The 27,935-nt window shown below is 29.1% G+C and overlaps 1 protein-coding gene across 1 annotated transcript; it reads right to left on the bottom strand.

The window, feature by feature from the left end:
* On the bottom strand, positions 1 to 27,935 carry LOC142222325 (carbonic anhydrase 2-like). The gene is made up of 6 exons (XM_075292395.1): positions 27,491 to 27,935; positions 8,974 to 9,068; positions 4,812 to 4,902; positions 4,485 to 4,747; positions 400 to 630; positions 1 to 331 (listed from the first exon to the last, which is right to left on the bottom strand). The coding sequence occupies exons 1-6, from the start codon at positions 27,552 to 27,554 to the stop codon at positions 194 to 196; spliced, it is 882 nt and encodes a 293-aa protein (XP_075148510.1). The 5' UTR covers positions 27,555 to 27,935; the 3' UTR covers positions 1 to 193.

Genomic DNA, 27,935 nt, shown 5'->3' with positions numbered 1-27,935 from the left:
TTTAAATTAAAGTTCGTATCAAATTTTATTAATTTTTATTAAAAATAGTACAACGTAAAAAAATGCTATCTTAAACTCTTAAAATAGGACCAACTTAAAACGATTAAATCCGCATAATTTAGATTTTTATAAATAATTTTAAATGCAATAATATACGTATCAAAAATATAAAAAAATAATAATAATCGTTAAACTACTTCAGCCATCCAAGATATTTAAATGTTATTAAGGGTTTACGACGAAAAACTTTACGAAATCCTTTATGTTGTATGGGGCGAATATTTACGAATGTGTCATCACGTTCGTCTAAAATATTCCAAAATTTTGGAAGCTACAAAGAAAAAATATATTCATTAATATACTCTGAAAAATATGAGACACTAAAATTAAAAGTATTACCTCCTTATAGGAAATTGGTAAAATGTCCGCAAATATTATCCAAGACACTGACTCGGAACACGGCGGTGTTGTCAAGGAACCTTGATATGTATAGAAATCCTCACGGTTGATGTTACCCAGTAATGAACCTAATCTAATTAAGTTCATGGTTGTAGCAGAGCTATTGAACATCTGCAGATTTTCCAAATTGTCGTAAATTGCATTTAATCCAGGATAGAAGACATTTTCAGACTGGAAATTAACAAAAACGAAACATAATAAATTCAAACAAGGAAAGGCGGGGCCGACTATATTATACCCTGTGGTACAGGGTATAAAAATGGGTATACATCAAGTATATACGGACTTAAATCCGGCCGGTCCGACTCTTAAATACCCACCACCATGATTTTAAAAATTAGAATTGTTTGATTAGAAAACTCTTCGTCTGGTTTCTTAAAATATATATGGATTTGATGACAGATACGCTGACAACTAAACATATATACCAACATAGAAATCGGGAGACTTAACAAATGGGAGCTATACCAAAACATGGAACGATCCAATATCGGTCTATATGGGGAAAAACATGGACCGATACACACCACTTTCGACACACCTATTTGTGGTTCTAAAATACCTGTAGACTTTCCAATTTTAGGCAAACCGAATAAAAACTACGGTTTTTAGAAGACCAAGAAGTAAAATCGGGAGATCGGTCTATAAGGGGACTATTCCGATACATGGACCGATACACACCATTTTCGACACACCCATTTGTGGACCTAAAATACCCCTAGATTTCCAATTTTAGGCAAACCGAATAAAAACTACGGTTTTTAGAAGACCAAGACCCCAAATTGGGAGATCGGATATAGCCCATCGTCGAACTTGGCCTGCGTGCAAACAAAAAACTAGTCTATTCCAAATTTCAGGAAGATAGCGTCATTATTGAAGACTGTAGCGTGATTACAACAGACAGAGAGACGGCCAGACAGACATGATTATATCGTCTTCGAATTTCTCCCTGATCAAGAATATAAAGGGTTGGCTGATAAGTCCCCGGTCTAACAAAGAAAAACACATTTTTTGTCAAAATTCGTTTTTATTATTAAACACAGTTCTCTTCAAGAGCGATATAACGATTATAACGACTAGAGGTCTGCATCGAATAACATTTCACTACATGTATGCAATTCGCTGTCGAATATAGTACATACACTGTATTTCTCTCAGAGCGTAAGTAGTGAAGTGAAGAGAACACTTGCTTGTCAAATACCACCAAATACTTATCCGAAACAATATGTGTTCCGAAAAAAAGGAACAATAAAAATGTAAGTACTTGAGAAAAAGTACAACATGGATTCTCTTCACTTCACGTGGTACCACAAGTATTTCTCAGTTATGTGCGAAGCAAACGTTCCATTATTATTAATCATAGATATGTATGTATTTCACATATTTCATATATTTATGTATGTCACACACTTTGCTGTTCTTTATAACAAACCAAAACATATATTATGGAGAGTAACTGTTTTTTTTTGTATTTCTGAAACTGCACGTGGTACATGGAGTACTCTATGAAGTTTTGTTCTCGCAACATACTCGACGTGATCACTCTGAGTACACTTCAATAAGAGAGAAAGAGGAATATGTGTTTGTTGGTAGTGAAGACATCAGAGTAGCAACAAAAAGTTACTCGTGGCTTTTGGTGTTCATCAAAATGTGTACCAATAGTTTTGCGACTATCTCAAATAGATGTACTCATGTAGCAAGTACACGTGTACTCTGCATGTACAAATGGAATTGTGCAGACCTCTATTAACGACCTTCCAATTTTTTGATACCGTTTTGGAAGTACTTCTTCGGTTTTGCCTCAAAATAGGCCTCAGTTTCGGCGATCACCTCTTCATTGCAGCCAAATTTTTTCCCTGCGAGTGTCCTTTTGAGGTCTGAGAACAAGAAAAAGTCGCTGGGGGCCAGATCTGGAGAATCCGGTGAGTGGGGAAGCAATTCGAAGCCCAATTCATGAATTTTTGCCATCGTTCTCATTGACTTGTGGCATGGTGCGTTGTCTTGGTGGAAGAACACTGTTTTCTTCTTCATATGGGGCCGTTTTGCCGCGATTTCGACCTTCAAACGCTCCAATAACGCCATATAATAGTCACTGTTGATGGTTTCTCCCTTCTCAAGATAATCGATAAAAATTATTCCATGCGCATCCCAAAAAACAGAGGCCATTACTTTGCCAGCGGACTTTTGAGTCTTTCCACGCTTCGGAGATGGTTCACCGGTCGCTGTCCATTCAGCCGACTATCGATTGGTAGCGATGGAGCTATGTTTCATCCATTGACACATATCGACGGAAAAACTCGGGTGTATTACGAGTTAACAGCTGCAAACACCGCTCAGAATCATCAACACGTTGTTGTTTTTGGTCAAATGTGAGCTCGCGCGGCACCCATTTTGCACAGAGTTTCCGCATATCTAAATATTGATGAATGATATGACCAACACGTTCCTTTGATATCTGTAAGGCCTCTGCTATCTCGATCAACTTCATTTTACGGTCATTCAAAATCATTTTGTGGATTTTTTGATGTTTTCGTCGGTAACCACCTCTTTCGGGCGTCCATTGCGTTCACCGTCCTCCGTGCTCATTTCACCACGCTTGAATTTTGCATACCAATCAATTATTGTTGATTTCCCCGGGGCAGAGTCCGGAAACTCATTATCAAGCCAAGTTTTTCCTTTTTTTCCATTTTTTTCACAATAACAAAAGTTGCTTCACAAAAGACGCTCTATCTCACAAACTAATTGACTTACAGACGTCAAATTTTGACACGAATCATTTGAAGGTTGGTACTATATAAAAATAATATGCATTTAATACTAGCGACGCCATCTATGTGTCAGACCGGGCACTTATCAGCCAACCTGTTATATACATTATATAGTCGGAAATCAATATGTCGATGTGTTACAAACGGAGTGACAAACTTATTATACCCCCATCACCATTCTATGGTGGTAGGTATAAAAATAAAGGTATCTCGGCTATAGGAATTGTCATTGACTTTTTTGAGGGTACACGGATGAAAAAGACTGTTTTTCATATGTTTGGCTATAAACATTATATGTTTGGCACACAAATTTTTAAACACAATATTTTTGAGTGCAAGCATATAATGTTCATAAACTAGCATAACATGTTTGGGACATATATGTTAATATGTTAGAACGTATTATGTTTGGGAAATAAAATGTTTGTAAATATAATATGCTTGGATGCAAACATATATTAATTTAGAAATAGCCTATAAACATATATGTGTTTAGTAGCGTGGAGCGCTATTTAACAGGGAGCGATATTGAATTAAGTTGGTAGTTGTTGCTTGTTATTACAAAATTAACATTTTATTTTTCCTTGGGCAATTGATCAGCTACTTCTTTGATCCTTACAAACTGTGTGGTCCGCTGTTCGAATCCCCGTCCGGCAAAAGGCAAAAATTAAAATAAAATAAAAATCATAAAATTGAATAATTTCTTCTACAATGTTTGTATTACAGAAAAAGGTGCTAAGAACTAAAAAATCTCGTGGAAGTGAGAAAGATGTGGGGGAATATACAATTAGGCAGAAACAAAATTTTGAGCATTCAGGTCGAAAACCTATGTTGTTAGCACCTATATTACCTGTTTATTTTCATAATTCATTATGATTGTAAATATATAAATAAATAAATAAAATTTTGAGCACAATATTGTTTGGGAGAATTTTTTTTAAGCATATAATATTTTTGGGTGCAAAATGCTTCCAAACATATTATATGTTCACATAATAACATATTGTTTTTTAGAAGACAACATTATTGAATTTGGATGCAAAAATACAAAATGTTTGGAACTTAGACTACCCAAACATATATTGTTTAGACCAATATGCTTTCAAACATATTATATATTGGAAGAGATCAAACATATAAATGTTTGGGCAATACCCAAAAATGTATATGCTTGAAGCAAAATATGCTTGGGAGTATATGTTACAGAAGCGATTTTTTGTGAGGGTGTACTTTGTTTTCCATGACTTGATTTCTTACCTTAACCACTTTAAATAATACCGCTACAACTGCCAATCCATCTTCAAATCGCCTTGCCACCTCCACATTTGGATATTTGACATTTCGATGGAGAATATGCATCTCGATGTCATAACGATTACCATTTAGAATATGTTCGGAACCTTTACGAGTTGGAGAACCCCAATGAAAATGTACTTGCTCCACTTCATAGACATCATCCAGAAGGCCTCCTCGTAAATGAGGTTTCTCGCCGAGTATTGTTTGAGGTACTCTGAATTCCACTGTAAGAAAATTGTTTTGAAATCATATATTTTATTATTTTTTTTTTTCAACAAAATATAATACCTGTATGACCATTGTTATGAAGTTCTATGGATTCAGCTAGAGGTACATCGTAGTAACCAAAGTCCATAGGATTTACTAGAATATCAACCGACTAAAAGAATACAATCAAATATATATGTATAAATTAAAATCCATGTACATGCAGTAGGGTAAAATTATAATATAAATTCAATATATATGCGGTTGCCACAGGAGTTTGCAATTATCGACTAAAATTAAACAAATGTACCAAATTAAAAAAAAAAAAAACAAGTAAGGAAAGTTTAAAGTCGGGCGGGACCGACTATATTATACCCTGCATCACTTTGTAAATCCACATTTTCAATACTATATCAAATCCGTTAAATGTTTTGGGTGTTATATATACAGGTTCTTGTCCAAATACATACAGTATGTCAAGAAAGTCTTTTGCCATTGCCAAATATTTCAAATTCTAGAAATAATTCAAATATTAAATATTTTATTAAATTTTTAATTCTGTGTACGTATGTATACTTTGCAAAATACATAATAAAATATTTTTTTAAAATTTCATTATATTTAATTTTGGAACAAAACATAATTTTTATCCCATTGTCAAAACACTTTCTTGACAAACTGTACATTTAAATCTGATTCCATCTGAATAAAATTTATAATCTATAGACTTAAAATTTAAGTCGTCCTGGGATGGTACACTATGTTAGTAAAAAACAAGTAAGGAAAGTCTAAAGTCGGGCGGGGCCGACTATATTATACCCTGCACCACTTTGTAGATCTAAATTTTCGATACCATATCACATCCGTCAAATGTGGTAGGTGCTATATATAAAGGTTTGTCCCAACTACACGCAAAGAAAAAAAACGTTTGGAAAACGTGTACCGAAAACGTTTTTCTTTTGTTAGAGTTTTTTGAATTGCTTCGAAAATTTTAAACTTTTATCACCAAAAAAATTCGTTTGTTACAAAATTTTTATTTTTTCAATAAAAAAAGTTATTTTTGAAATAACAACACAGTCCATTTCGTTTATATCAAACACTGTTCTTTTCTGACTTTAGGTCTTTAATAAGACACATTTAACAGTTCAAAATTTAATATAGTACAATGTAATGTTGAACATTTTTTCGGAATCTTCCGAATATATCCGGAATATATGTAAAAAAAAACAAAAGCAAAAAAAAAAAACTTTGGCCGAAGCAGGGATCGAACCCACGACCCTTGGCATGAGAGTCGGACGTAGCTACCACTGCTCCACGGTGCCAAACTAAATGTTTTTTCCGGTAAATAAACTTTGTTTATTCGGTTCGTGGGCGCCGCAAGCTATGCTATATAAATATAACTTATATGGATATTTATCTATTGATGACCATAACAGGTACATAGCTCAGTGGTTAGTGTGTTGGCTTACAATGTGCATGGTTCGCGGTTCGATTCTCCGTCCAGGCGAAAGGTAAAAAAAATTTTAAAAATTTATAAAATCGTATAATTTCTTCTACATTGTTGGTATTACAGAAAAAGGTGTTAAGAACTAAAAATCCTCGTGGATGTGAGAAAGATGTGAGGGACAATGCAATTAGCAAGAAAATAATGTTTTTTTTTGAGCTAGTCTTTATGAAATTGTTTTTACATCCTGGTAAAGAATACACGTTTATCACAAAAAGTATATACTTTTCTTCCAAATACACTTCCTTACAGCGAAAAGCAAATGAGAAACGAACTTTGTTTGTCTAAAATTTCGTTTGGGAGGAAAGAATTATTTTTTTGCGTGTACATACATTTAAATATCACTCGATTTTGACAGAATTTGATAGACTTTTACAAAATCTATAGACTCAAAATTTAAGTTGGCTAATGCACTAGGGTGGAACACAATTTTAGTAAAAAAATATGGGAAACATTTAAATCTGAAGCAATTTTAAGAAAACTTCGCAAAATTTTATTTATGATTTATAGCTCGATATATATGTATTAAAAGTTTAGGAAAATTAGAGTCATTTTTACAACTTTTCGACTAAGCAGTGGCGATTTAACAAGGAAAATGTTGGTATTTTGACCATTTTTGTCGAAATCAGAAAAACATATATATGGGAGCTATATCTAAATCTGAACCGATTTCAATCAAATTTGGCACACATGACTATATTACTAATTGTACTCCTAGTGCAAAATTTCAACCAAATTGGGCCAAAACTCTGGCTTCTGGGGCCATATAAGTCCATATTGGGCGAAAAATATATATGGAAGCTATATCTAAATCTGAACCGATTTCTCTCAAATTTGGCACACTTGACTATACGACTAAGTGTTATGTTTGTACAAAATTTCAAACAAATCGGTATAAAACTCTGGCTGCTGGGTCCATATTAGTGCATATCGAGCGAAAGATATATATGGGAGCTATACCCAAATCTGAACCGATTTCTTTCAAAATCAATAGGGTTCTCTTCTGTCCCAAATTAGGAACATATGCCAAATTTGAAGGCGATTGGACTTAAATTGCGACCTAGACTTTGATCACAAAAATGTGTTCAGAGACAGACGGACGGACGGATGGACGGACAGACGGACATGGTTATATCGACTCAGGGACCCACCCTGAGCATTATTGCCAAAGACACCATATGTCTATCTCGTCTCCTTCTAAGTGTTACAAACATATGCACTAACTTATAATACCCTGTTCCACAGTGTGGCGCAGGGTATAAATATGGGAAACATTTTAATCTGAACCAATTTTGAGGCAACTTCGAAAAAGTGTATTTATGATTTATCGGCCGTAGGTTAGGTTAGGTTAGGTTAGGTTAGGTTAGGTTAGGTGGCAGTCCGATGTATCAGGCTCACTTAGACTATTCAGTCCATTGTGATACCACATTGGTGAACTTCTCTCTTATCACTGAGTGCTGCCCGGTTCCATGTTAAGCTCAATGACAAGGGACCTCCTTTTTATAGCCGAGTCCGAACGGCGTTCCAAATTGCACTGAAACCACTTAGAGAAGCTTTGATAGCCTCAGAAATGTCACCAGCATTACTGAGGTGGGATAATCCACCGTTGAAAAACTTTTTGGTGTTCGGTCGAAGCAGGAATCGAACCCACGACCTTGTGTATGCAAGGCGGGCATGCTAACCATTGCACCACGGTGGCTCCCTTAAAAATATATATACATAAAGACAATTTCATTAATTTTTTTCTACCAGTGTATGCCTAAGGTAAAACATCCCAGCAAAAATATTTGGAAGTTCTTCTCAAGACACAACTTTAAAAGAACTTCCAAAAATGCTGTTCTTTATTTGAACTGCACAGGAAGTTAATTTGAGTCAATTTGTTTTATAACTAGCTTTTTTCATATTTTTAATGGGAATTTTTTTTTGTTTCCAATAGGTTCAAAAATAGATTAATAATTAATAAAATGGTACAAATTATTTAAATTTTGTCGAAAAAATGCCAAATCCTTTCTGGAAATTTTGGAGAATTTTTGAAAATATTTGATGACAAAAGTTCCAGATAAGCATTATAATGCATGAAAAATCATAAAAATTATTTATTTGTCAAAATATCACAAAATTTCTTAATTCACATCCAAAACACTGAATTCGCCTCACACCCTTAAAAGTGATGCAAATTCAGTGCAGCGGCTGTTGAAATGGTGGACATCCGTCCTATGACAAGCCCATGTTAAATTCATCGCTTCTGCTTTAATTTGGCACCACTTACGGATCCAAAAAGAAAATTTTCACTACTTTTTAGGCGACGCTTTTTTTTGCTGGGATAATATGTTGGAACAATACAAACAATATTTTGAAGCAAAATGCGAATTTTTTTAGGGTGCAAAAAATATAAAAATTTTGTTTTTTTGTTTTCCACATATTTTTTTTCTGGGGTTCTATTTCATTTTGGTTTTGGGGCTGATTTTCATGGAGCCCATATCCATAGCCCCCTTTTTTTTTGCTGGGTATGTTCTATATTCCACGAAAATTTCAATTAAAGCAAAGAAAATTTTTATAACATAAATTTCCTGTTTACATATTCGAAGTCTTTAATATTTCACGCTTTGATCGAGTTTCTAAATTCGTTCAGAAATTACAGGTTATACCTTTTTGTGTGGTAGAGCGATACAAATTGAAGTAAATAATATAATAACTATATAAAAATTAAGAAGTTACATGCCGTATGATAATGGATACCTTTGGTGTTGATATAATTATCGGTGATTGTTTGCTACCGCCACATTGGGGGAAATCCAAATACCATTTCTCTGGTTCGTCATAGTTGAAATGCTCTGTAAATAAACAAAAGCCCATTAATGAATGAATAAATAACATTAAATTTTTATTGCACAAAATTGCTTTGTTAAAATTTGAAGGAAAAAAAAAAACAAATACAAAAACACCGAAAAAATACACAAATCATCATTATTATTACTACAGCGATTACACTTGGAATTATTATTTTGTGTAAAACGAAATATGTAGCAGTTGTATGCTCTGGAATAGACGCATGCGCAAAGCCTATTCTATTTTGTTTTAATACTTATGCTCATCCATGACCAAGCTTTCTTGGAGGTTTCCAGATGTCTTTCTTCTCTGTTTTTTTTTTCGTCTCATGACTACCAGTGTATGTAGTTACAATATGCAATCTGCATATGAATGACATGTCAGACAGGTGTCTTGGATATCTCGAATGATGTTGGTTTTTTGCTTCTTCTCCTGTTGTGGATATTTGAAATTGTTCCATTTTTACCAAAAGTAAGCATTTTTTTGTTGCTTCTTTCAATGAAATGGAACAACAAAGAGTTAAGAAAGAAAAGCCAAATAAGTTTAAATGTTTGTTTTCCGTTTGTCTCACGCTTTTGTTAAACTGTAACAATTTGACAGGCACAAGTGCTTACATACATGAATACGATTATCTGGAGAGACTGAAACAAACATGTTACAACGCCATAATAGATGTGTTTTATTTTTATAGAAATTTTTAAAATATCGAATATTTAAAAATAATCTATATGAGACTCACTTGGAATATTTTTGTTGGCGGGTTATGGCTTTATATACCTGACTGTGTATCCATTCATGTGCCGGAATCCCTCACAATCGACGATACTGTCTAAAAACACATCCCTTTCACGGTTGACACTCGAGCCCAAAATTTTGACAAAATTTTATTTCTAAAGAAAATTTTGTCAAAATTTTATTTCTAAAGCATACTTTGTGAAAATTTTATTTCTAAAGAAAATGATGTCAAAATTTTATTTCTATAGAAAATTTTTTCAAAATTTCAATTTCTCTAGAAAATTTGAATTTCTATAAAACAATTGTCAAAATTTGAATTTCTAGAGAAAATTTTGTCATAATTTGAATTTCTCTATAAAATTTTGTCAACATTTGAATTTCTATAGGAAATTTTGTCAAAATTTTGTAAAAAAAAATATTTCTATACGAAATTTTGTCAAAATTGTAGACAAGAAAAGTTTTTCATAATTTTTGTCAAAATTTTATTTCTATAGAAAATTTTGTCAAAATTTTATTTCTACAGAAAAATTTTGTCACAATTTTATTTCTATAGAAAATTTTGTCACAATTTTATTTCTATAGAAAATTGTCTCAAATTTGTCAAAATTTGATTTCTATAGAAAATTTTGTCATAATTTGAATTTCTCTAGAAAATTTTGTCAACATTTGAATTTCTATAGGAAATTTTGTCAACATTTGAATTTCTATAGGAAATTTTGTCAAAATTTTATTTCTATAGGAAATTTTGTAAAAAAATTATTTCTATAGAAAATTTTGTCAAAATTGTACTTCTGTAGAAAATGTTTTCATAATTTTTGCCAAAATTTTATTTCTATAGAAAATTTTGTCACAATTTTATTTCTATAGAAAATTTTCTCAGATTTTTCAAAATTTGAATTTCTATAGAAAATTTTCTCGTAATTTGAATTTCTCTAGAAAATTTTGTCAACATTTGAATTTCTATAGGACATTTTGTCAAAATGTTATCTCTATAGGAATTTTTGTCAAAATTTTATTTATATACGAAATTATGTCAAAATTTTATTTCTATAGGAAATTTTGTCAAAATTTTATTTATATAGGAAATTTTGTCAAAATTTTATCTCTATAGGAAATTTTGTCAAAATTTTATTTATATAGGAAATTTTGTCAAAATTTTATTTATATAGGAAATTTTGTCAAAATTTTATTTATATAGGAAATTTTGTCTCTATAGGAAATTTTGTCAAAATTTTATTTATATAGGAAATTTTGTCAAAATTTTATTTCTATAAGAAATTTTGTAAAACAAAATATTTCTATAGAAAATTTTGTCAAAATTGTACTTCTGTAGAAAATTTTTTCATAATTTTTGTCAAAATTTTATTTCTATAGAAAATTTTGTCACAATTTTACTTCTATAGAAAATTGTCTCAAATTTGTCACAATTTGAATTTCTAGACAAAATTGTCTCTAGAAAATTTTGTCAACATTTGAATTTCTATAGGAAATTTTGTCAACATTTGATTTTCTATAGGAAATTTTGTCAAAATTTTATTTATATAGGAAATTTTGTCAAAATTTTATTTCTATAGGAAATTTTGTAAAAAATTGTTTTTCTATAGAAAATTTTGTCAAAATTGTACTACTATAGACAATTTTTTTCAAAATTTTATTTCTATACAAAATTTTGCCAACATTTTATTTCTATAGAAAATTTTATTTCTATAGAAAATTTTTTTCAACATTTCTCTACAAAATTTTGTCAAAATTTTATTTCTATAGAAAATTTTGTCAAAATTTTTTTTCTATAGAATATTTGGTCAAAATTTGAATTTCTCTAGAAAATTTTGTAAAAATTTTATTTCTATCGAAAATTTTGTAAAAAAATTGAATTTCTCTAGAAATGTTTGTCAAAATTTTATTTCTGTAGAAGATTGTTTCAAAATGTTATTTCTATAGAAAACTTTGTCACAATTTTATTTCTATAGAACATTTTCTCAACATTTTTTTTTTCTATAGACAATTTTGTGAACATTTGAATTTCTCTAGAAAATTTTGTCAAAATTTGAATTTCTCTAGAAAATTTTGTCAAAATTTTATTTCTATAGAATATTTTGTCAAAATCTGAATTTCTCTAGAAAATTTTGTAAACATTTTATTTATATCGGAATTTTGAATTTCTCTAGAAAATTTTGTTAAAAATGTGAAGTTATCTAGAAAATTTGTCAAAATTTTATTTCTATAGGAAATTTTGTCAAAATTTTATTTATATAGGAAATTTTGTCAAAATTTTATCTCTATAGGAAATTTTGTCAAAATTTTATTTATATAGGAAATTTTGTCAAAATTTTATTTATATAGGAAATTTTGTCAAAATTTTATTTATATAGGAAATTTTGTCTCTATAGGAAATTTTGTCAAAATTTTATTTATATAGGAAATTTTGTCAAAATTTTATTTCTATAAGAAATTTTGTAAAACAAAATATTTCTATAGAAAATTTTGTCAAAATTGTACTTCTGTAGAAAATTTTTTCATAATTGTTGTCAAAATTTTATTTCTATAGAAAATTTTGTCACAATTTTACTTCTATAGAAAATTGTCTCAAATTTGTCAAAATTTGAATTTCTAGAGAAAATTGTCTCTAGAAAATTTTGTCAACATTTGAATTTCTATAGGAAATTTTGTCAACATTTGATTTTCTATAGGAAATTTTGTCAAAATTTTATTTATATAGGAAATTTTGTCAAAATTTTATTTCTATAGGATATTTTGTAAAAAATTGTTTTTCTATAGAAAATTTTGTCAAAATTGTACTACTATAGACAATTTTTTTCAAAATTTTATTTCTATACAAAATTTTGCCAACATTTTATTTCTATAGAAAATTTTATTTCTATAGAAAATTTTTTTCAACATTTCTCTACAAAATTTTGTCAAAATTTTATTTCTATAGAAAATTTTGTCAAAATTTTTTTTTCTATAGAATATTTGGTCAAAATTTGAATTTCTCTAGAAAATTTTGTAAAAATTTTATTTCTATCGAAAATTTTGTAAAAAAATTGAATTTCTCTAGAAATGTTTGTCAAAATTTTATTTCTGTAGAAGATTGTTTCAAAATGTTATTTCTATAGAAAACTTTGTCACAATTTTATTTCTATAGAACATTTTCTCAACATTTTTTTTTTCTATAGACAATTTTGTGAACATTTGAATTTCTCTAGAAAATTTTGTCAAAATTTGAATTTCTCTAGAAAATTTTGTCAAAATTTGAATTTCTCTAGAAAATTTTGTCAAAATTTTATTTCTATAGAATATTTTGTCAAAATCTGAATTTCTCTAGAAAATTTTGTAAACATTTTATTTATATCGGAATTTTGAATTTCTCTAGAAAATTTTGTTAAAAATGTGAAGTTATCTAGAAAATTTGTCAAAATTTTATTTCTATACAAAATTTTGTCAAAATTTTATTTCTCTAAAAAATGTTGTCAAAATTTGAATTTCTATAGAAAATTTTGTCAAAATTTGAATTTCTCTAGTTCTTGCGATAAGTCTACAAAACGACTTATAGTCTCCCGGTTCTTCTCACTTCGTACCATCTTATGGACTATATTGATTTCTCGGAGAGACAAGCCCAATTTCGGCTTTCCGTGTTCTGTCGCCGAACACATTTTGAGAATGTATGTTCGACATCATTCGTGACTTCATCTTTTTCGTAAAAACAGTTTTCTGGGCTGCATTTGTCCATATGGTGCAGATACTTTTAAAAGTAGCCGTGACAAGAGAGTGTCTGAGTCATGTAACATGTCACTTGTTCATAATTGTATGTCGGTGTGTCCATTTGCCCTATGCACCCAGAGAAGGAATATGATCACCTCAAACGTGTTTTAAGAGCAAAATGTTATTTTTGGATGGTGACCATGTACATTGGTTTTCGCAACCATGTTATTTTCTCGGAAATCATGTATCTGATTTCGGCAAGAAGGTTATATTTGACAAGAAAATAACATTTTAGTGACAAACATGCTACATGGTCACCATACAAAAATAACATTTTGCTCTTGAAACATGTTTGAGGTGATCATATTCCTTCTCTGCGTGTGTCTGATTTCTCCATCGTTCCTGCCATTTACCTTTGGCCTCTTGTGGAATGTTCGGTACCAAGTTTGTCGCGCCTTGTTGTTTGTCCTCAAAAACCTTTTGAGGCTTAATCGAGTGGTTGTCTATTGGGATCGTTTCTGCTATAACTAACGTGACTTCCCCTGGTACTGTGCTGTATGCTGTAGTGATTATCAGAGCTGCCGTTTTCTGCACTAAAAGAAGTTTATTTAGATTCGACGCCCAGATCACACATTCATAGTATTTTATTAAAATTGATCCAACGACAGTTTTTCATTCATGCAACGAATATTGTTCAATAAGATAAAAACTTTCTTTAATAGTACGAAAAGTTTCAGAAAATGCATCATAATAATGAAAAATCGCCGTGTCAACGAATCTTTTTCGTGGGTCTAATTTTAATGACAAATTTATTTGTTAACTTTTTTTCTTCAGTGTGTGGATCCACAACGGAAAACATCGTCCAAGATAGTTAAAGGTTTTGATAACGGTTGTTTATGAATTTCATGAACTGATCTTTGTATTTCCTGAAGCTTCATATTCAAAAGAAATTTGCTTGTTGAAATTTCCTTGTTTGAGCACTTCCGTGTGGTGCGGTTTTGCACTGAAAGCAAATTTCATTAACATTGAACCAATGAGATTTTTAATTATTACAACAAAAAATGTTCAAGAAAATGTTCATTAATAGTTATTTATTAGGAACATTATTAACCACCGTGGTATCACAATGGACTTAGTGAGCCTGAAATATCGGGCTGCCACTATACGTAATCTAACCTATATTAACGAACATTTTCATTGTATTAATGAAATTGTTTCGTTAGCTCAACTTTAATGACAATCTTCGTTAATATTATGAAGTTTTTTTTTTCGGCCATACATACTAGTTAGAAGTGCAAGAATGGACTTGAGTAAAATTTCACTCATGCTCACTCCAATTGACGATGGAAAATGTTTACTCACGCACTATCCCCTGATGCTCTCAATTCTAAAGTGTGATACGGTCCAAATTTGGTCAATATATACTTGACGTATTTCTTTCAATTTTGCATTTAAAAAACCTGAACACCCCTCATTTTGAAGGTGTGTGTGTAAAATGTTGCTCCTATTTTGATTTTGGAATTCACTCTTCAGTTGTCAAAATGCCGTCCAAGCAAAAAGAGCAGCGTATCAAAATTTTGCTCGCGCATCGCGAAAAGCCGAGCTACTCGCACGCAAAGCTGGCAAAATCGCTAAAAGTTGCCAAATCAACCGTTACAAATGTAATTAAAGTGTTTGGGGAACGTTTGTCGACAGCCAGGAAGTCTGGATCGGGGGGAAATCGAAAACCGGAAGCCGCTGAGACGACAAAGAGAGTTGCCGGTAGTTTCAAGCGAAACCCTAACCTCTCTCTCTGAGATGCCGCAAATAAGCTGGGTGTATCGTCTACAACCGTGCATCGAGCTAAAAAAACGAGCCAGACTATTGACTTACAAGAAGGTAGTGACTCCAAATCGCGATGATAAACAAAATACGACGGCCAAAGCGCGATCCCGGTGGCTGAACACGACGATGCTGACGAAGTTTGGCTGCGTGGTAATGGACGACGAAGCCTACGTCAAAGCCGACTACAAGCAGCTTCCGGGACAGGAGTTTTATACGGCAAAAGGAAGGGGAAAGGTAGCAGATATTTTCAAGCACATAAAACTGTCAAAGTTCGCAAAGAAATATCTGGTTCGGCAAGCCATCTGTACCTGTGGCTTGAAAAGCAGCATTTTCATAGCTTCCGGGACTGTCAACTAAGAAATTTACGTGAAAGAGTGTTTAAATAAACGTCTGCTGCCTTTCCTGAAGAAACACGGTTGTTCCGTACTGTTTTGGCCGGATTTGGCATCTTGCCATTACGGTAAAAAGGCCATGGAGTGGTACGCCGCCAACAACGTGCAGGACAAGAACCCTCCCAACACGCCAGAGCTCCGCCCAATTGAGGAATACCGGGCTATTGTCAAGCGGAACCTAAAGAAGACCAAAAAAACTGCTAAGGACGAGCAGCAGTTCAAGGCAAACTGGCTTTCTGCGGCGAAGAAGGTGGACAAGTTGGCTGTACAAAATCTGATGGCAGGTGTCAAGCGTGAGGCCCGGCAATTCGGATTTGGAAAAGCGAAAGCCTAACTGAATATTTTTCCTGAATTTTATACTAATTGAACTTGAAAAAGAAATTTAATTTGATTTTTAAATAAACGATTTCACCGATTTCAGAGTGTTTGAGCGTTTTGCGTGTTGTAAACAAAGGCTAAAGTAATTTTGCTTATATTTGTCAATAGTTTCTTGTTAAAAATATATAGGTCATCCCAACGAAAAAGTACTTTTTGGCCATTAACATTATTTGCCAAGCAATTAAAATTTTATAATTGACAATTAAAGAAAGGCAAAATGAAAACAAAACATGGCCAATGTAAATTCACAAATATTTATTATCATATTATATAATTTGGAAGCGGCAGAAGAAAAAAAATAAAAACATAATTTTTGTATAGCAAACATTTAAGACATCATTCACTCACATGCTTCGTTTAACGACATTCCCGCAATTATCTAAAATTTTCTAGTCACACATGCAATGGGGGTAAACCATAACAAAATCTTAAAACACCACCATTAACTCCTTTAAATATCCCAACAATTTGCCACCACAATAATAACCGCATACATTTTGAACTAATTTGTTAAATGAACAATTGTTTGTAGTTCTAAATTTTCTTAAAATATCTATTGCAGAAAAACATTTTCCATGGATGCTTTTAAATTTCCCACATGTAAGCCGTTACCCGAAGCCAATTTAAAAGTAAATGGTCCATTCAGAGTGCAATCATCACGGGTTTTATGTCCCACACAGCTCGAAAGTACTTCGTTATTATTACCCCATAAACGTAAATTTACTCTAATGACAGTGGCTGGGAATACCAAACCTCCATATATGGAATATATGCCCAATATTACGATAATGTCTCGTTATTTTCTTTCAAATTGTAATGTACTTAATTTAAGATATGAATCTATAGGTTGGAGCAATTTTAATTTAATTAAAAAAAATTATAACTACAAATTTGTTCAAAATATATTTAAGCAATTTTATAGAATTTTTAAATAATAAAAATACTTAAAATTTTAAAATATCTTTAAATCATGACTTTTGTATCTTTGCCCCCATTAGGAAAGTTGTTAGACTCAAAGAAAATTATTAATACATTGAAGAAATGTAGTTCAATATTTGAAACTACCCCATGGGAAATTAGTGCAAATTGCCACTGACGGACCTATAACAGGACTGCTGCCGGTGATCCAGTTTGTCGCAGTTTTTAAATAATCATAATTTAACGAATTCCATAGTTGCTTGATATAAAAATCTTATTGGATCTACACATTTAGTGAAGTAGAGTAACCAAAGTTTTTCAAAAAGTTTTTCATTTCTGGTGCGATTCGGATAACCAAAATGAAACAGATTCCTAACAGTTTGTCCAAGACTGTCTATGGAGTGCTACTACTAAAATGTCCCAGGACATGGCCTTAGAAACGAGTCCAAGATGTGTCCTAAAGTGTAAATTTACCCCGTCAATGACAAACCCATGTTGACCAGAACTAGGATTGGTCTATACACACCAGGGACTAGTCCTGTACCGGTTCTGTGGTTAATCCATTTCCCCTAGGGTAGTTAGTCAATTAAAAAAAAAAATAAATAACATAACAATAATATATTTTTTAAAATTTTTGTTACTACCATGGTGCCACTCAGGCCAAAAATAATCTACCAAAATTTTTAGAAAATGTTACCAAACTACCAAACCAGATTTTGCAAAATTTTATTTCAATAGAAAGTTTTGCCAAAATTTTATTTTTATAGAAAACTTTGTCAAAATATTATTTCTATGAAAATGTTGTCCAAATTTTATTTCTATAGAAAATTTCGTCAAAATATTATTACTATGAAAATTTTGCCAAACTGTATTTCTATAGAAAATTTCGTCAAAATTTTATTTCTACAGAAAATTTTGTCAAAATTGCAAGTAGATGATGCTGATGAGGAATGTGGTAATTCCGAAACGTGCGTTCATCCAACCATCTTGCACTCTATAGGGCTTTGCCCAAATACATTTGACAAACATTCTATTCCTCTGTTGGTTAAGCTACACTTGTAGTTTAGTCAATGTATGGTTTTAAGCTGAAATCAACAAACAACTAGAATGGAATGAAAAAATTTATAAAAAAAGAACATTTGTTACTACAAAGTAGATTTTAAATCCTATTTTCTTTACGTTTCGTAAAGTCAGCAGAGAACTGAACTGGGTGACGCAGACGCAAACTGTATGTTATTTGAGAGAAGCGCCGACAAAAACTGCATGATATTAGAGAAATTTTCTTCGTAGCTGCCACCTACTGACTCAGTTTTGCTTCACAGTTTCGTTCTCTTGTGTTTTTATTCTCTCTATTTGTGTTACTACCACGGTTGCAACTCGGGCCAAAAGTAGTCTACCAAAATTTGGAGAAAATTTTACCAAAAAACTACCAAACAAAACATCTTATTTTGCAAAATTTTATTTCTAGAAAAAATTTTGTCAAAATTTTTTTCTATAGAAAATGTTGTAAAAAATAGTTTTTTTCTACAGAAAATGTTGTCAAAATTTTATTTCGATAGCAAATGTTGTCAAAATTTCATTTCTATAGAAAATTTTGTCAAAATTTTACTTCTATAGAAAATTTTGTCAAAATTATATGTCTATAGAAAATTTTGTTAAAATATTATTTCTATAGAAAATTTTGTCAACATTTTATTTCTATAAAAAAATTTGTCAAAATTTGATTTCTATTAAATATTTTGACAAAATTTAATTTCTATAGAAAATTTTGTCAATATTTCATTTCTAAAGAAAATTTTATTTCTATAGAAAATTTTCTCAAGATTTATTTAAGCTGAAATCAAAAACAACAATAATGATTGAAGAATAAACCAACAATAACAAAATGAAAAATTTTATTTCTATAGAAAATTTACTTGTATATTTATCAGAGCGTTAAAAATCGAAAGACGAAGTAATAACTTCGTCACTGATAAATATACAAGGAAATTTTGTCAACATTCTATTTCTATAGTAGATTTTGTCAAAATTTTATTTCTATAAAAAATTTTGTGAAAATTTTATTTCTATAGAAAATTTTGTGAAAATTTTATTTCTATAGAAAATTTTGTCACAATTTTATTTCAATAGAAAGTTTTATCAAACATTTTATTTTTATAGAAAATTTTGCCAAAATTTTGTTTCTATAGAAAATTTTAGTTAATGTCAAAATTTTATTTCTATAGAAAATTTTGATAAAATTTTATTTCTATAGAAAATTTTGATGAAATTTAATTTCTATAGAAAATTTTGTCAAAATTTTTTTTTCTATAGAAAATTTACTTGTATATTTATCAGTGGGTTAAAAATCGAATGACGAATATCGTCGCACATTTCTATAGAATATTTTGTCAAAATATTATTTTTATGGAAAATATTATTTCTTGTCAAAATTTTATTTCTATAGAAAATTTTGATAAAATTTAATTTCTATAGAAAATTTTGTCAAAATTTCATTTCTATAGAAAATTTTGTCAAAAATTTATTTCTATAGAAAATTTTGTTAAAATTTTATTTCTATGGAAAATTTTGTCAAAATTTTATTTCTATAGAAAATTTTCTTGTATATTTATCAGTGGGTTAAACATCGAATGACGAAATTATAACTTTGTCACTGATAAATATACAAGGAAATTTTGTCACCATTTTATTTCTATAGAAAATTTTGCCAAATTTTTATTTCTATAGAAAATTTTAGTTATTGTCAAAATTTAATTTCTATAGAAAATTTTGATAAAATTTTATTTCTATAGAAAATTTTGATAAAATTTAATTTCTATAGAAAATTTTGTCAATATTTTATTTCTATAGAAAATGTACTTGTATATTTATCATTGGGTTAAAAATCGAATGAAGAAGTTATGATATCGTCACTGATAAATATACATGGAAATTTTGTCAACATTTTATTTCTTTAGAAAATTTTGTCCAAATTTTATTTCTATAGAAAATTTTGTCAAAATTTTATTTCTTAGAAAATTTTGTAAAAATTTTTTTTATAGAAAATTTTTAAAAAATTGTTATTGCTGTAGAAAATGTTGTCAAAATTTTACTTCTATAGAAAATTTTGTCAAAATTGTATGTCTATAAAAAATTTTGTCAAAATTTTATTTTTAAAGAAAATGTTGTCAAAATTTTATTTCTTTAGAAAATTTTGTCCAAATTTTATTTTTAAAGAAAATTTAATTTCTATAGAAAATTTGTCAAAATTTTATTTCTATTGAAAATTTTATCAAAATTGTATTTCTATAGAATATGTTGTAAAAATTTTATTCCTATAAAAAATTTTGGTCAAAATTTTATTTCTATAGAAAATTTTGTCAAAACTTTATTTCTATAGAAATTGTTGTCAAAATTTTATTTCTATAGAAAATTTTGTTAAAATATTATTTCTAAACATTTTATTTCTATAAAAAAATTGTCAAAATTTGATTTCTATAAAATATTTTGACAAAATTTAATTTCTATAGAAAATTTTGTACAAATATTATTTCTATAGAAAATTTTGTGAAAATTTTATTTCTATAGAAAATTTTGTAAAAATGTTATTTCTATAGAAAATTTTGTAGAAATGTTTTTGCAATAGAAAATTGTGTGAAGATTTTATTTCTATAGAAAATTTTGTCAAAATTTTATTTCTATAGAAAATTTTGTCAACATTTTATTCTATAGAAAATTTCCTATGTTGCTACTCTTGAAGTTTAGTCAACGTAAGGTTTTAAGCTGAAATAAAAAACACGAATAATGATTAAAGAATAAACCAACAATAACAAAACAAAACGAAAAATTTTATTTCTATAGAAAATTTTGTCAAAATTTTATTACTATAGAAAATTTTGTAAACATTTTTTTTCTATAGAAAGTTTTATTTCTTGTAAAAATTTTGATAAAATTTAATTTCTATGGAAAATTTTGTCAAAATTTTATTTCTATAAAAAGGTTCAAGTGTAGTTCACTTTGGGTTGAGCGAATTACCCAAATTTATTCTGATAATTGGTTGATAGTTTTGCTGAAAGTAGAGGATGCTGATGAGGAATGTGATAATTCCAACCCTCTTGCAGTTTATAGGGCTTTGCCCAAATACTTTTGACAAGCATACTTTTCCTCTGTTGGTTAAGCTACACTTGTAGTTTAGTCAATACATGGTTTTAAGCTGAAATCAAAAACAACAATAAAATTTTATTTCTATAGAAAATTTCGTCAACATTTTATTTCTATAGAATACGAGTATGTTGTCAAAAGTTTATTTCTATTTATGAATTGTCAAATCTACCAAAACGTTAAAAATTCTACTAATCTACCAAGCAGTAACAAAATCTACCATTTTTGGTAGAAGTCTACTAACTGTGGCAACCGTGGTTACTACTGTCAACATTTTCTTGTTATCAACTTTTCGAAAATCTACATTCTTATTACATACTTAATACCTTTCTAAAAAGAAGCAGGTTATACTATTTTTTGTGTCACTAGGGAATAATGACAAAGGGAGCACTGGGAACAATTACGATATACGCTACATTTGAAAGCCATTGACACCAGCCATTTATTTAATGATTTCCGTTTCAATATTATCGAATACTAATTTTGATCTTGAGTTCTTGTATAAAATGTCTTCGTATGGAATGTCTTGCAGTTAATGTAGAAATGTTCAGTGCAATTATATTTGCCGGTAGGTATGAGAAAGAGAATTTTATTTTTCTTAATCTACTTTATAATTTAAATGCTACATTGTTTAATTTGAAAGTGCAAATGTGTACATAATCAATTTATTTACATAAACTACATTATTAAATTAAATTATTAACTTGTTTAACTATATAATCAATTGACATATGTAACACTACATTCAATAATACTTCACCATACATGAAAGTGTATCGTCATTATTGGTGTGAACGTAATGAATGTTAAACGGAGAACGGACGCTGTCTAGATGTCAACAACAAAGTGAATTCATGAGTTGTCAATATAGCAACCACCGATTAAATCCTGAGAACGTAATGGGAAATTATATCTACACAGATAACATTTTTTTTCTAATGCAATCATGAAATTAATTGACTCAATTAATTATAAACTGGAATCGCTCCAATTAAAAACAAAATTAATTGAACATAAAAAAATATTTTATTAAAAAAAAACTATTTGATTTCTTCAGAAATTTCAATAAATTATTTATTGATTGGATCAAATAAAAATTTGATTTTTGACGCAAAACTCAAAGAATTTTTTTATTGAGGCAATCAAATATTTATTTAGTTATAATCATTTTACCTTATATGAAATAAATTTCTTATAATTTTATAAGATATAATACGATTTAGCATTTTTGTATGAATTTTCCAATTATAATTATAGTATGTCTGTTCATGCATTTTTGTGTGCAAAGTACAGGTCACAGTTCATTCTCAAATTTGGCATAGGATTTTTTTTTCGGCACATCCTATTGATTTTGGAAAAAATCGCTTCAGATTTAGATATAGCTGTCATATATATTTATCAACGATTTGGTCATAATTGAAGTGTTCCCATATATATCAAACTCTTGATTTAGAGTCATATCACCACTGAAGGCCTCGATTTACTTGAAATTTTGCACAGAGAGTAGAATTAACATTTTAGTAATGTGTGCCAAATGTGTCTCAAATCGGTTGTGTCTTTGATATAGCTCCTGATATGGGTACGCCTGATATGGGAAACATGGTAGAATATTTAAGTTTTTACACCCATTTAACTCCAAGTGACTTGATATTTTACACAAAGAATAGATTCAGCAGTCTATTTAAGTATGTCGAATTTGATCCAAATCGTTTCAGATTTAGATAAAGCCTCCACATATATGTTCTTGGGGTTTAACCAAATATGGCCAAAATACTCTCATTTTCCAAAAAATTCTGTGATGATATACCATTTTGTAATCATAGGATATGTAATGCCAGACTTTCCGACGAATGGTTGAGATTTAGATAAGGCACCGACTTGTGTAAATGTCGTCCAATTAGGGCAAATTTTGTATCAAAACCCACAATTGACCCCTATCGCCAAAATGTCTAGTATTTCTTGCCAGTCTAAAATTTTCATTTGATGTGCCGGAAATATACAAATAAAGTCTTCTGTCGTTCCAGATTTGGATATAGTCTTACATAAACCGTTTCATGAGCGCACAGAATCCCCCACATTCATGCGATTTGACTAAAATTTGGATCGTATGTTTATTTTGGGACCACAAAATAAAATTAGTGGTATATTGTTGATATCGGCTAATTCTTTAAAAAAAAAAAATAAATCCGTAGGTAAACTAATGCTAATATTAACTTATTTTTATTGCAAAAAAATTATTTGTTGTAGTTAAATTTTATTATTGTTTGCGATATTTTCAGCAGCTAAATGACATTTCTTAAATATGTCTCAAACTTTTTATGAACTAAACTTGGGTATAAAGTTCAATGACCATACACATAAGTTCAATATGAACTAAAGCAAAAGACAATTTTCGTACGATTCCCAAAAATAGTAAGAATGAACTACAATATGGTTAAAAGGGTCAATTTACAATACTACAATGGGATTTGGCAATTGGCAAATTTTTTCTTTTTTTTTACTTTTAGTTCATTTTTTCTTCCATGAGAGGATTTCGTGAATTGCTGTTAAAAAGACCACCAGACCAATTTCAATTTAATTAAAATCTATAACTACAAATTTCTGTAAAATATATTTAAGAAATTTTGTAGAATTTTTGAATAATAAAAACATTTTAAATCTTAAAATATCTTTAAATCATGACTTTTGTATCTTTGCCTCCATTAGGAAAGTTGTTAGACTCCAAGAAAATTATTAATACATTGAACAGAAATATAAATATAAGATAAACAATATTTTGTTTTGCAAAATTTTATTTCTATAAAAAATTTTGTAAAAATTTTATTTCTAAAGAAAATTTAGGCAAATTTTTTTTCTAAAGAAAATTGAGGCAAAATTTTGTCAAAATTTTATTTCTATAGAAAATTTTGTCAAAAATTTCTTTCTATAGAAAATTTTGTCAACATTTTATTTCTATAGAAAATTTTGTCAAAATTTTCTTTCTACAGAAAATTTTGTCAAAATTTTCTTTCTATAGAAAATTTTGTCAAAATTTTCTTTCTATAGAAAATTTTTTCAAAATTTTCTTTCTATAGAAAATTTTGTCAAAAGTTTATTTCTATAGAAAATTTTGTCAAAAGTTTCTTTCTATAGAAAATTTTGTCAAAAGTTTATTTCTATAGAAAATTTTGTCAAAATTTTCTTTTTATAGAAAATTTTGTCAAAATTTTCTTTCTATAGAAAATTTTGTCAAAAGTTTATTTCTAAAGAAAGTTTTGTCAAAATTTTATTTCTAGAAAAAATTTTGTCAAAAGTTTGTTTCTATAGAAAATTTTGTCAAAATTTTATTTCTATAGAAAATGTTGTCAAAATTTTATTTCTTTACAAAATTTTGTCAAAATTTTATTTCTTTAGAAAATTATGTCAACATTTTATTTCTGTAGAAAATTTTCTCAAAATTTTCCTTCTATAGGAACTTTTGTCAAAATTTTCTTTGTATAGAAAATTTTGTCAAAATTTTCTTTCTATAGAAAATTTTGTACAAATTTTATTTCTAAGAAAATTTTGTCAAAATTTTATTTCTAAAGAAAATTTAGGCAAAATTTTGTCAAAATTTTTTTTTATAGAAACTTTTCTTTTTTTTCTATAGAAAATTTTGTCAAAATTTTATTTCTATAGAAAATTTTGTACAAATTTTATTTCTATAGAAAATTTTGTCAAAATTTTATTTCTATAGAAATTTTTTTCAAAATTTTATATCTATAGAAAATTTTGTCAAAATTTTCTTTCTTTAGAAAATTTTGTCAAAAGTTTATTTCTATAGAAAATTTTGTCAAAATTTTATTTCTATAGAAAATTTTGTCAAAATTTTCTTTCTTTAGAAAATTTTGTCAAAATTTTATTTCTATAGAAAATTTTGTCAAAATTTTCTTTCTATAGAAAATTTTGTTAAAATTTTCTTTCTATAGAAAATTTTGTTAAAATTTTCTTTCTATAGAAAATTTTGTCAAAATTTTCTTTCTACAGAAAATTTTGTCAAAAGTTTATTTCTATATAAAATTTTGTCACAATTTTATTTCTATAGAAAATTTTGTCAAATTTGTTTTGTTTTATATGTCAACATTTTATTTCTATAGAAAATTTTGTCATCATTTTATTTCTATAGACAATTTTGTAAAAATTTTATTTCTATAGAAAATTGTGTCAAAATTTTATTTCTATAGAAAATTTTGTCAAAATTTTTTTTCTATAGAAAATCTTGTCAAAATTTTTATTTCTATAGAAAATTTTCTCAACATTTTATTTCTATAGAAAATTTTGTCAAAAGTTTATTTCTATAGAAAATTTTGTCAACATTTGATTTCTATAGTAAATTGTGTCGTATCGGAATTTGCAAATTTAGGGTGTCGTTAACCCGTTTCTGAAGGATTTGATAGCATATGAAGAAAAAATATGAAATCACTAATAAATTCATATTTGTTTCATAGTATCAAATACGCATAACTTGCATTTAATTCTCATGTCCTTAATGTATCCTTACTTCAATTCTGCTCTTCTTTGGCTCGGACATAAATACCAAAATCATTAGTGCAAAGACAAAATCTTTGGAACCGGGCACACTACCTGCGCCACACTATGGATATTGCCAAAGACATATGGTGTCTTTGGCAATATTGCTCAGGGTTGGCCTCTGAGTCGATCCGTTTGTCTGTGAACACATTTTTGTGATCAAAGTCTATGTCGCAATTTTAGGCTAATCGACTTCAAATTTGGCACAAGTATGTGTTTTGGGTCAGAATAGAACTCTATTGATTTGGGAAGAAATAATGTTAAATTTTAGATATACTCGTAGCTCCCATATATACCTTTCGTCCGATATCTACCAATATGGCCCAAGATGCCAGAATTTAAGCCTGATTTGTTTTATATTTTACACAAGGAGTGCAATTTATAGTGCCGTACAATGTGCCGAATTTGGTTGAAATCGGTTCAAATATAAATATAACTCCCATATATATTTTTCTTCCGATTTACATTCATATGACTACAGAGGTCAAATTTGTAATCCGATTGAAATTTTACACAGGGGGTAGAATTCACATGCTTTTCTTTCAGTGTACTTGTGCTTAGTTCATTTTACTTTTTCTTTTGAATTCTATTCTGTCCGTTAAAAAGATAACATTGTTTTAAATTGTCGGCAGTATATTAAAAATGTACACTTTGTACAGATAAAAATGAAGCCGAAATTTTTTTTTCAGAAAAGGAAACACTATCATCTTTCCATAATCATTTCATAATTTTTTCTAATTTTGTTTAAATACAATAATGAACTTTTTTATATGCTCTCTAGTCAACAAATGTGCAAACCATTTTTGTAGAATTAAGTGTAGAATTTTTCAGATCCCATCTAAATATAAAAGTGTGGATCCAACATAGATTCATATTGATCACCCAGAGAAGGAATATGATCACCTCAAACATGTTTTAAGAGCGAAATGTTATTTTTGGGTAGTGGCCATGTAACATGGTTTTCGCAACCATGTTATTTTCTCGGAAATCATGTATCTGATTTCGGCAAACAGGTTATATTTGACGAGAAAACAACATTTGTAGTGACAAACATGTTACATGGTTACCATACAAAAATAACATGTTGCTCTTGAAACATGTTTGAGGTGATCATATTCCTTCTCTGCGTGATCATATTGTAAGGTTATACAAATTCTTTAATTATATTCCAAAAAATTCATGACGGTTTATTTCACCACTTTCCGGTATTTATTTCCATTTCCTCCAATTGACATCACATTACAGCACTTGTCAATCTCTTTTTTATTTACGGCGATATTAATTTGATGAATTTTAATTGAATTTTAAATTAAAACCACGTTTAAGACTCTATAAGGAATACCAAACACTTTTTGACCCGATTGAATTTGAGCATTATGCGGTCATTGTTCAAATTTCCCAAAAATTAAAATAAAAAAAATTACAGACATTTTGATAGTTTAATTTTATTTTTTTGAGTTTTCATTCCCTAAGTACTGCTATATTGTCAATGTCAAAATTTGCAATGCTTCTTGTTTTTGTTTTGTTTTTTTTGTGTTTTTTTTTTTTTTTTGGAGACAGACATAAATGCATTTTCCGAATGAATGAAATTGAGTGATACACCTGATCAATTCCGATATTCCGACAAACGGATGGACGACGGACGCATTCGAAAAGTAACTTGTGTTATTAATTTGTCTTATTTTCGTCGTTTTGGTTAACGTTGTATTATTGTTTTATTATTATTGTTTACATTGTTTATTGGCATTCTAGCCATGATTTGATGGGTGGTTGAATGTGATGATACATACCGGCAGCCAATGGCAAAATAAATAAAAGACGCTGATAAATGCTACCAAACACCGGAAAACTCATAATTCGATTTGGCGTTTCTTTGTAAGGAATATTAAACACTTCACTATTAAAAATTATTACTTATTTGTTGTAGTTGTTTTTTTTTTGTTTTTATAATTTTTGAATAAATTGTAGAAGACACTTTTCCAATGCTTCTTTGTTTGTAGATATGCCTTGAAGATTTTTTTTTGATTTAGATATTTTTCTTATTATTTATTTTTAATATTTTTATTATTATTTCAATGAAATTTCAAAATATTCTCAATTCCCACTTTTGTCACTTCAAATTTCCGTTTCTTTTCTTCAATTGTTAAATATGTGGTTCTTGTCGTTACACATGCGCCATGTGTCTCAGTTTCAAATGCCATCGCAGACTAACGTCTATGTTGTTGTTACCATTAT

Source organism: Haematobia irritans, chromosome 1, assembly GCF_050003625.1.
Source record: "Haematobia irritans isolate KBUSLIRL chromosome 1, ASM5000362v1, whole genome shotgun sequence".
NCBI classification, from domain to species: Eukaryota; Metazoa; Arthropoda; class Insecta; order Diptera; family Muscidae; genus Haematobia; species Haematobia irritans.
Note: the sequence above shows the minus strand (reverse complement) of the source record. Positions and strands in the feature narration are given on the sequence as shown.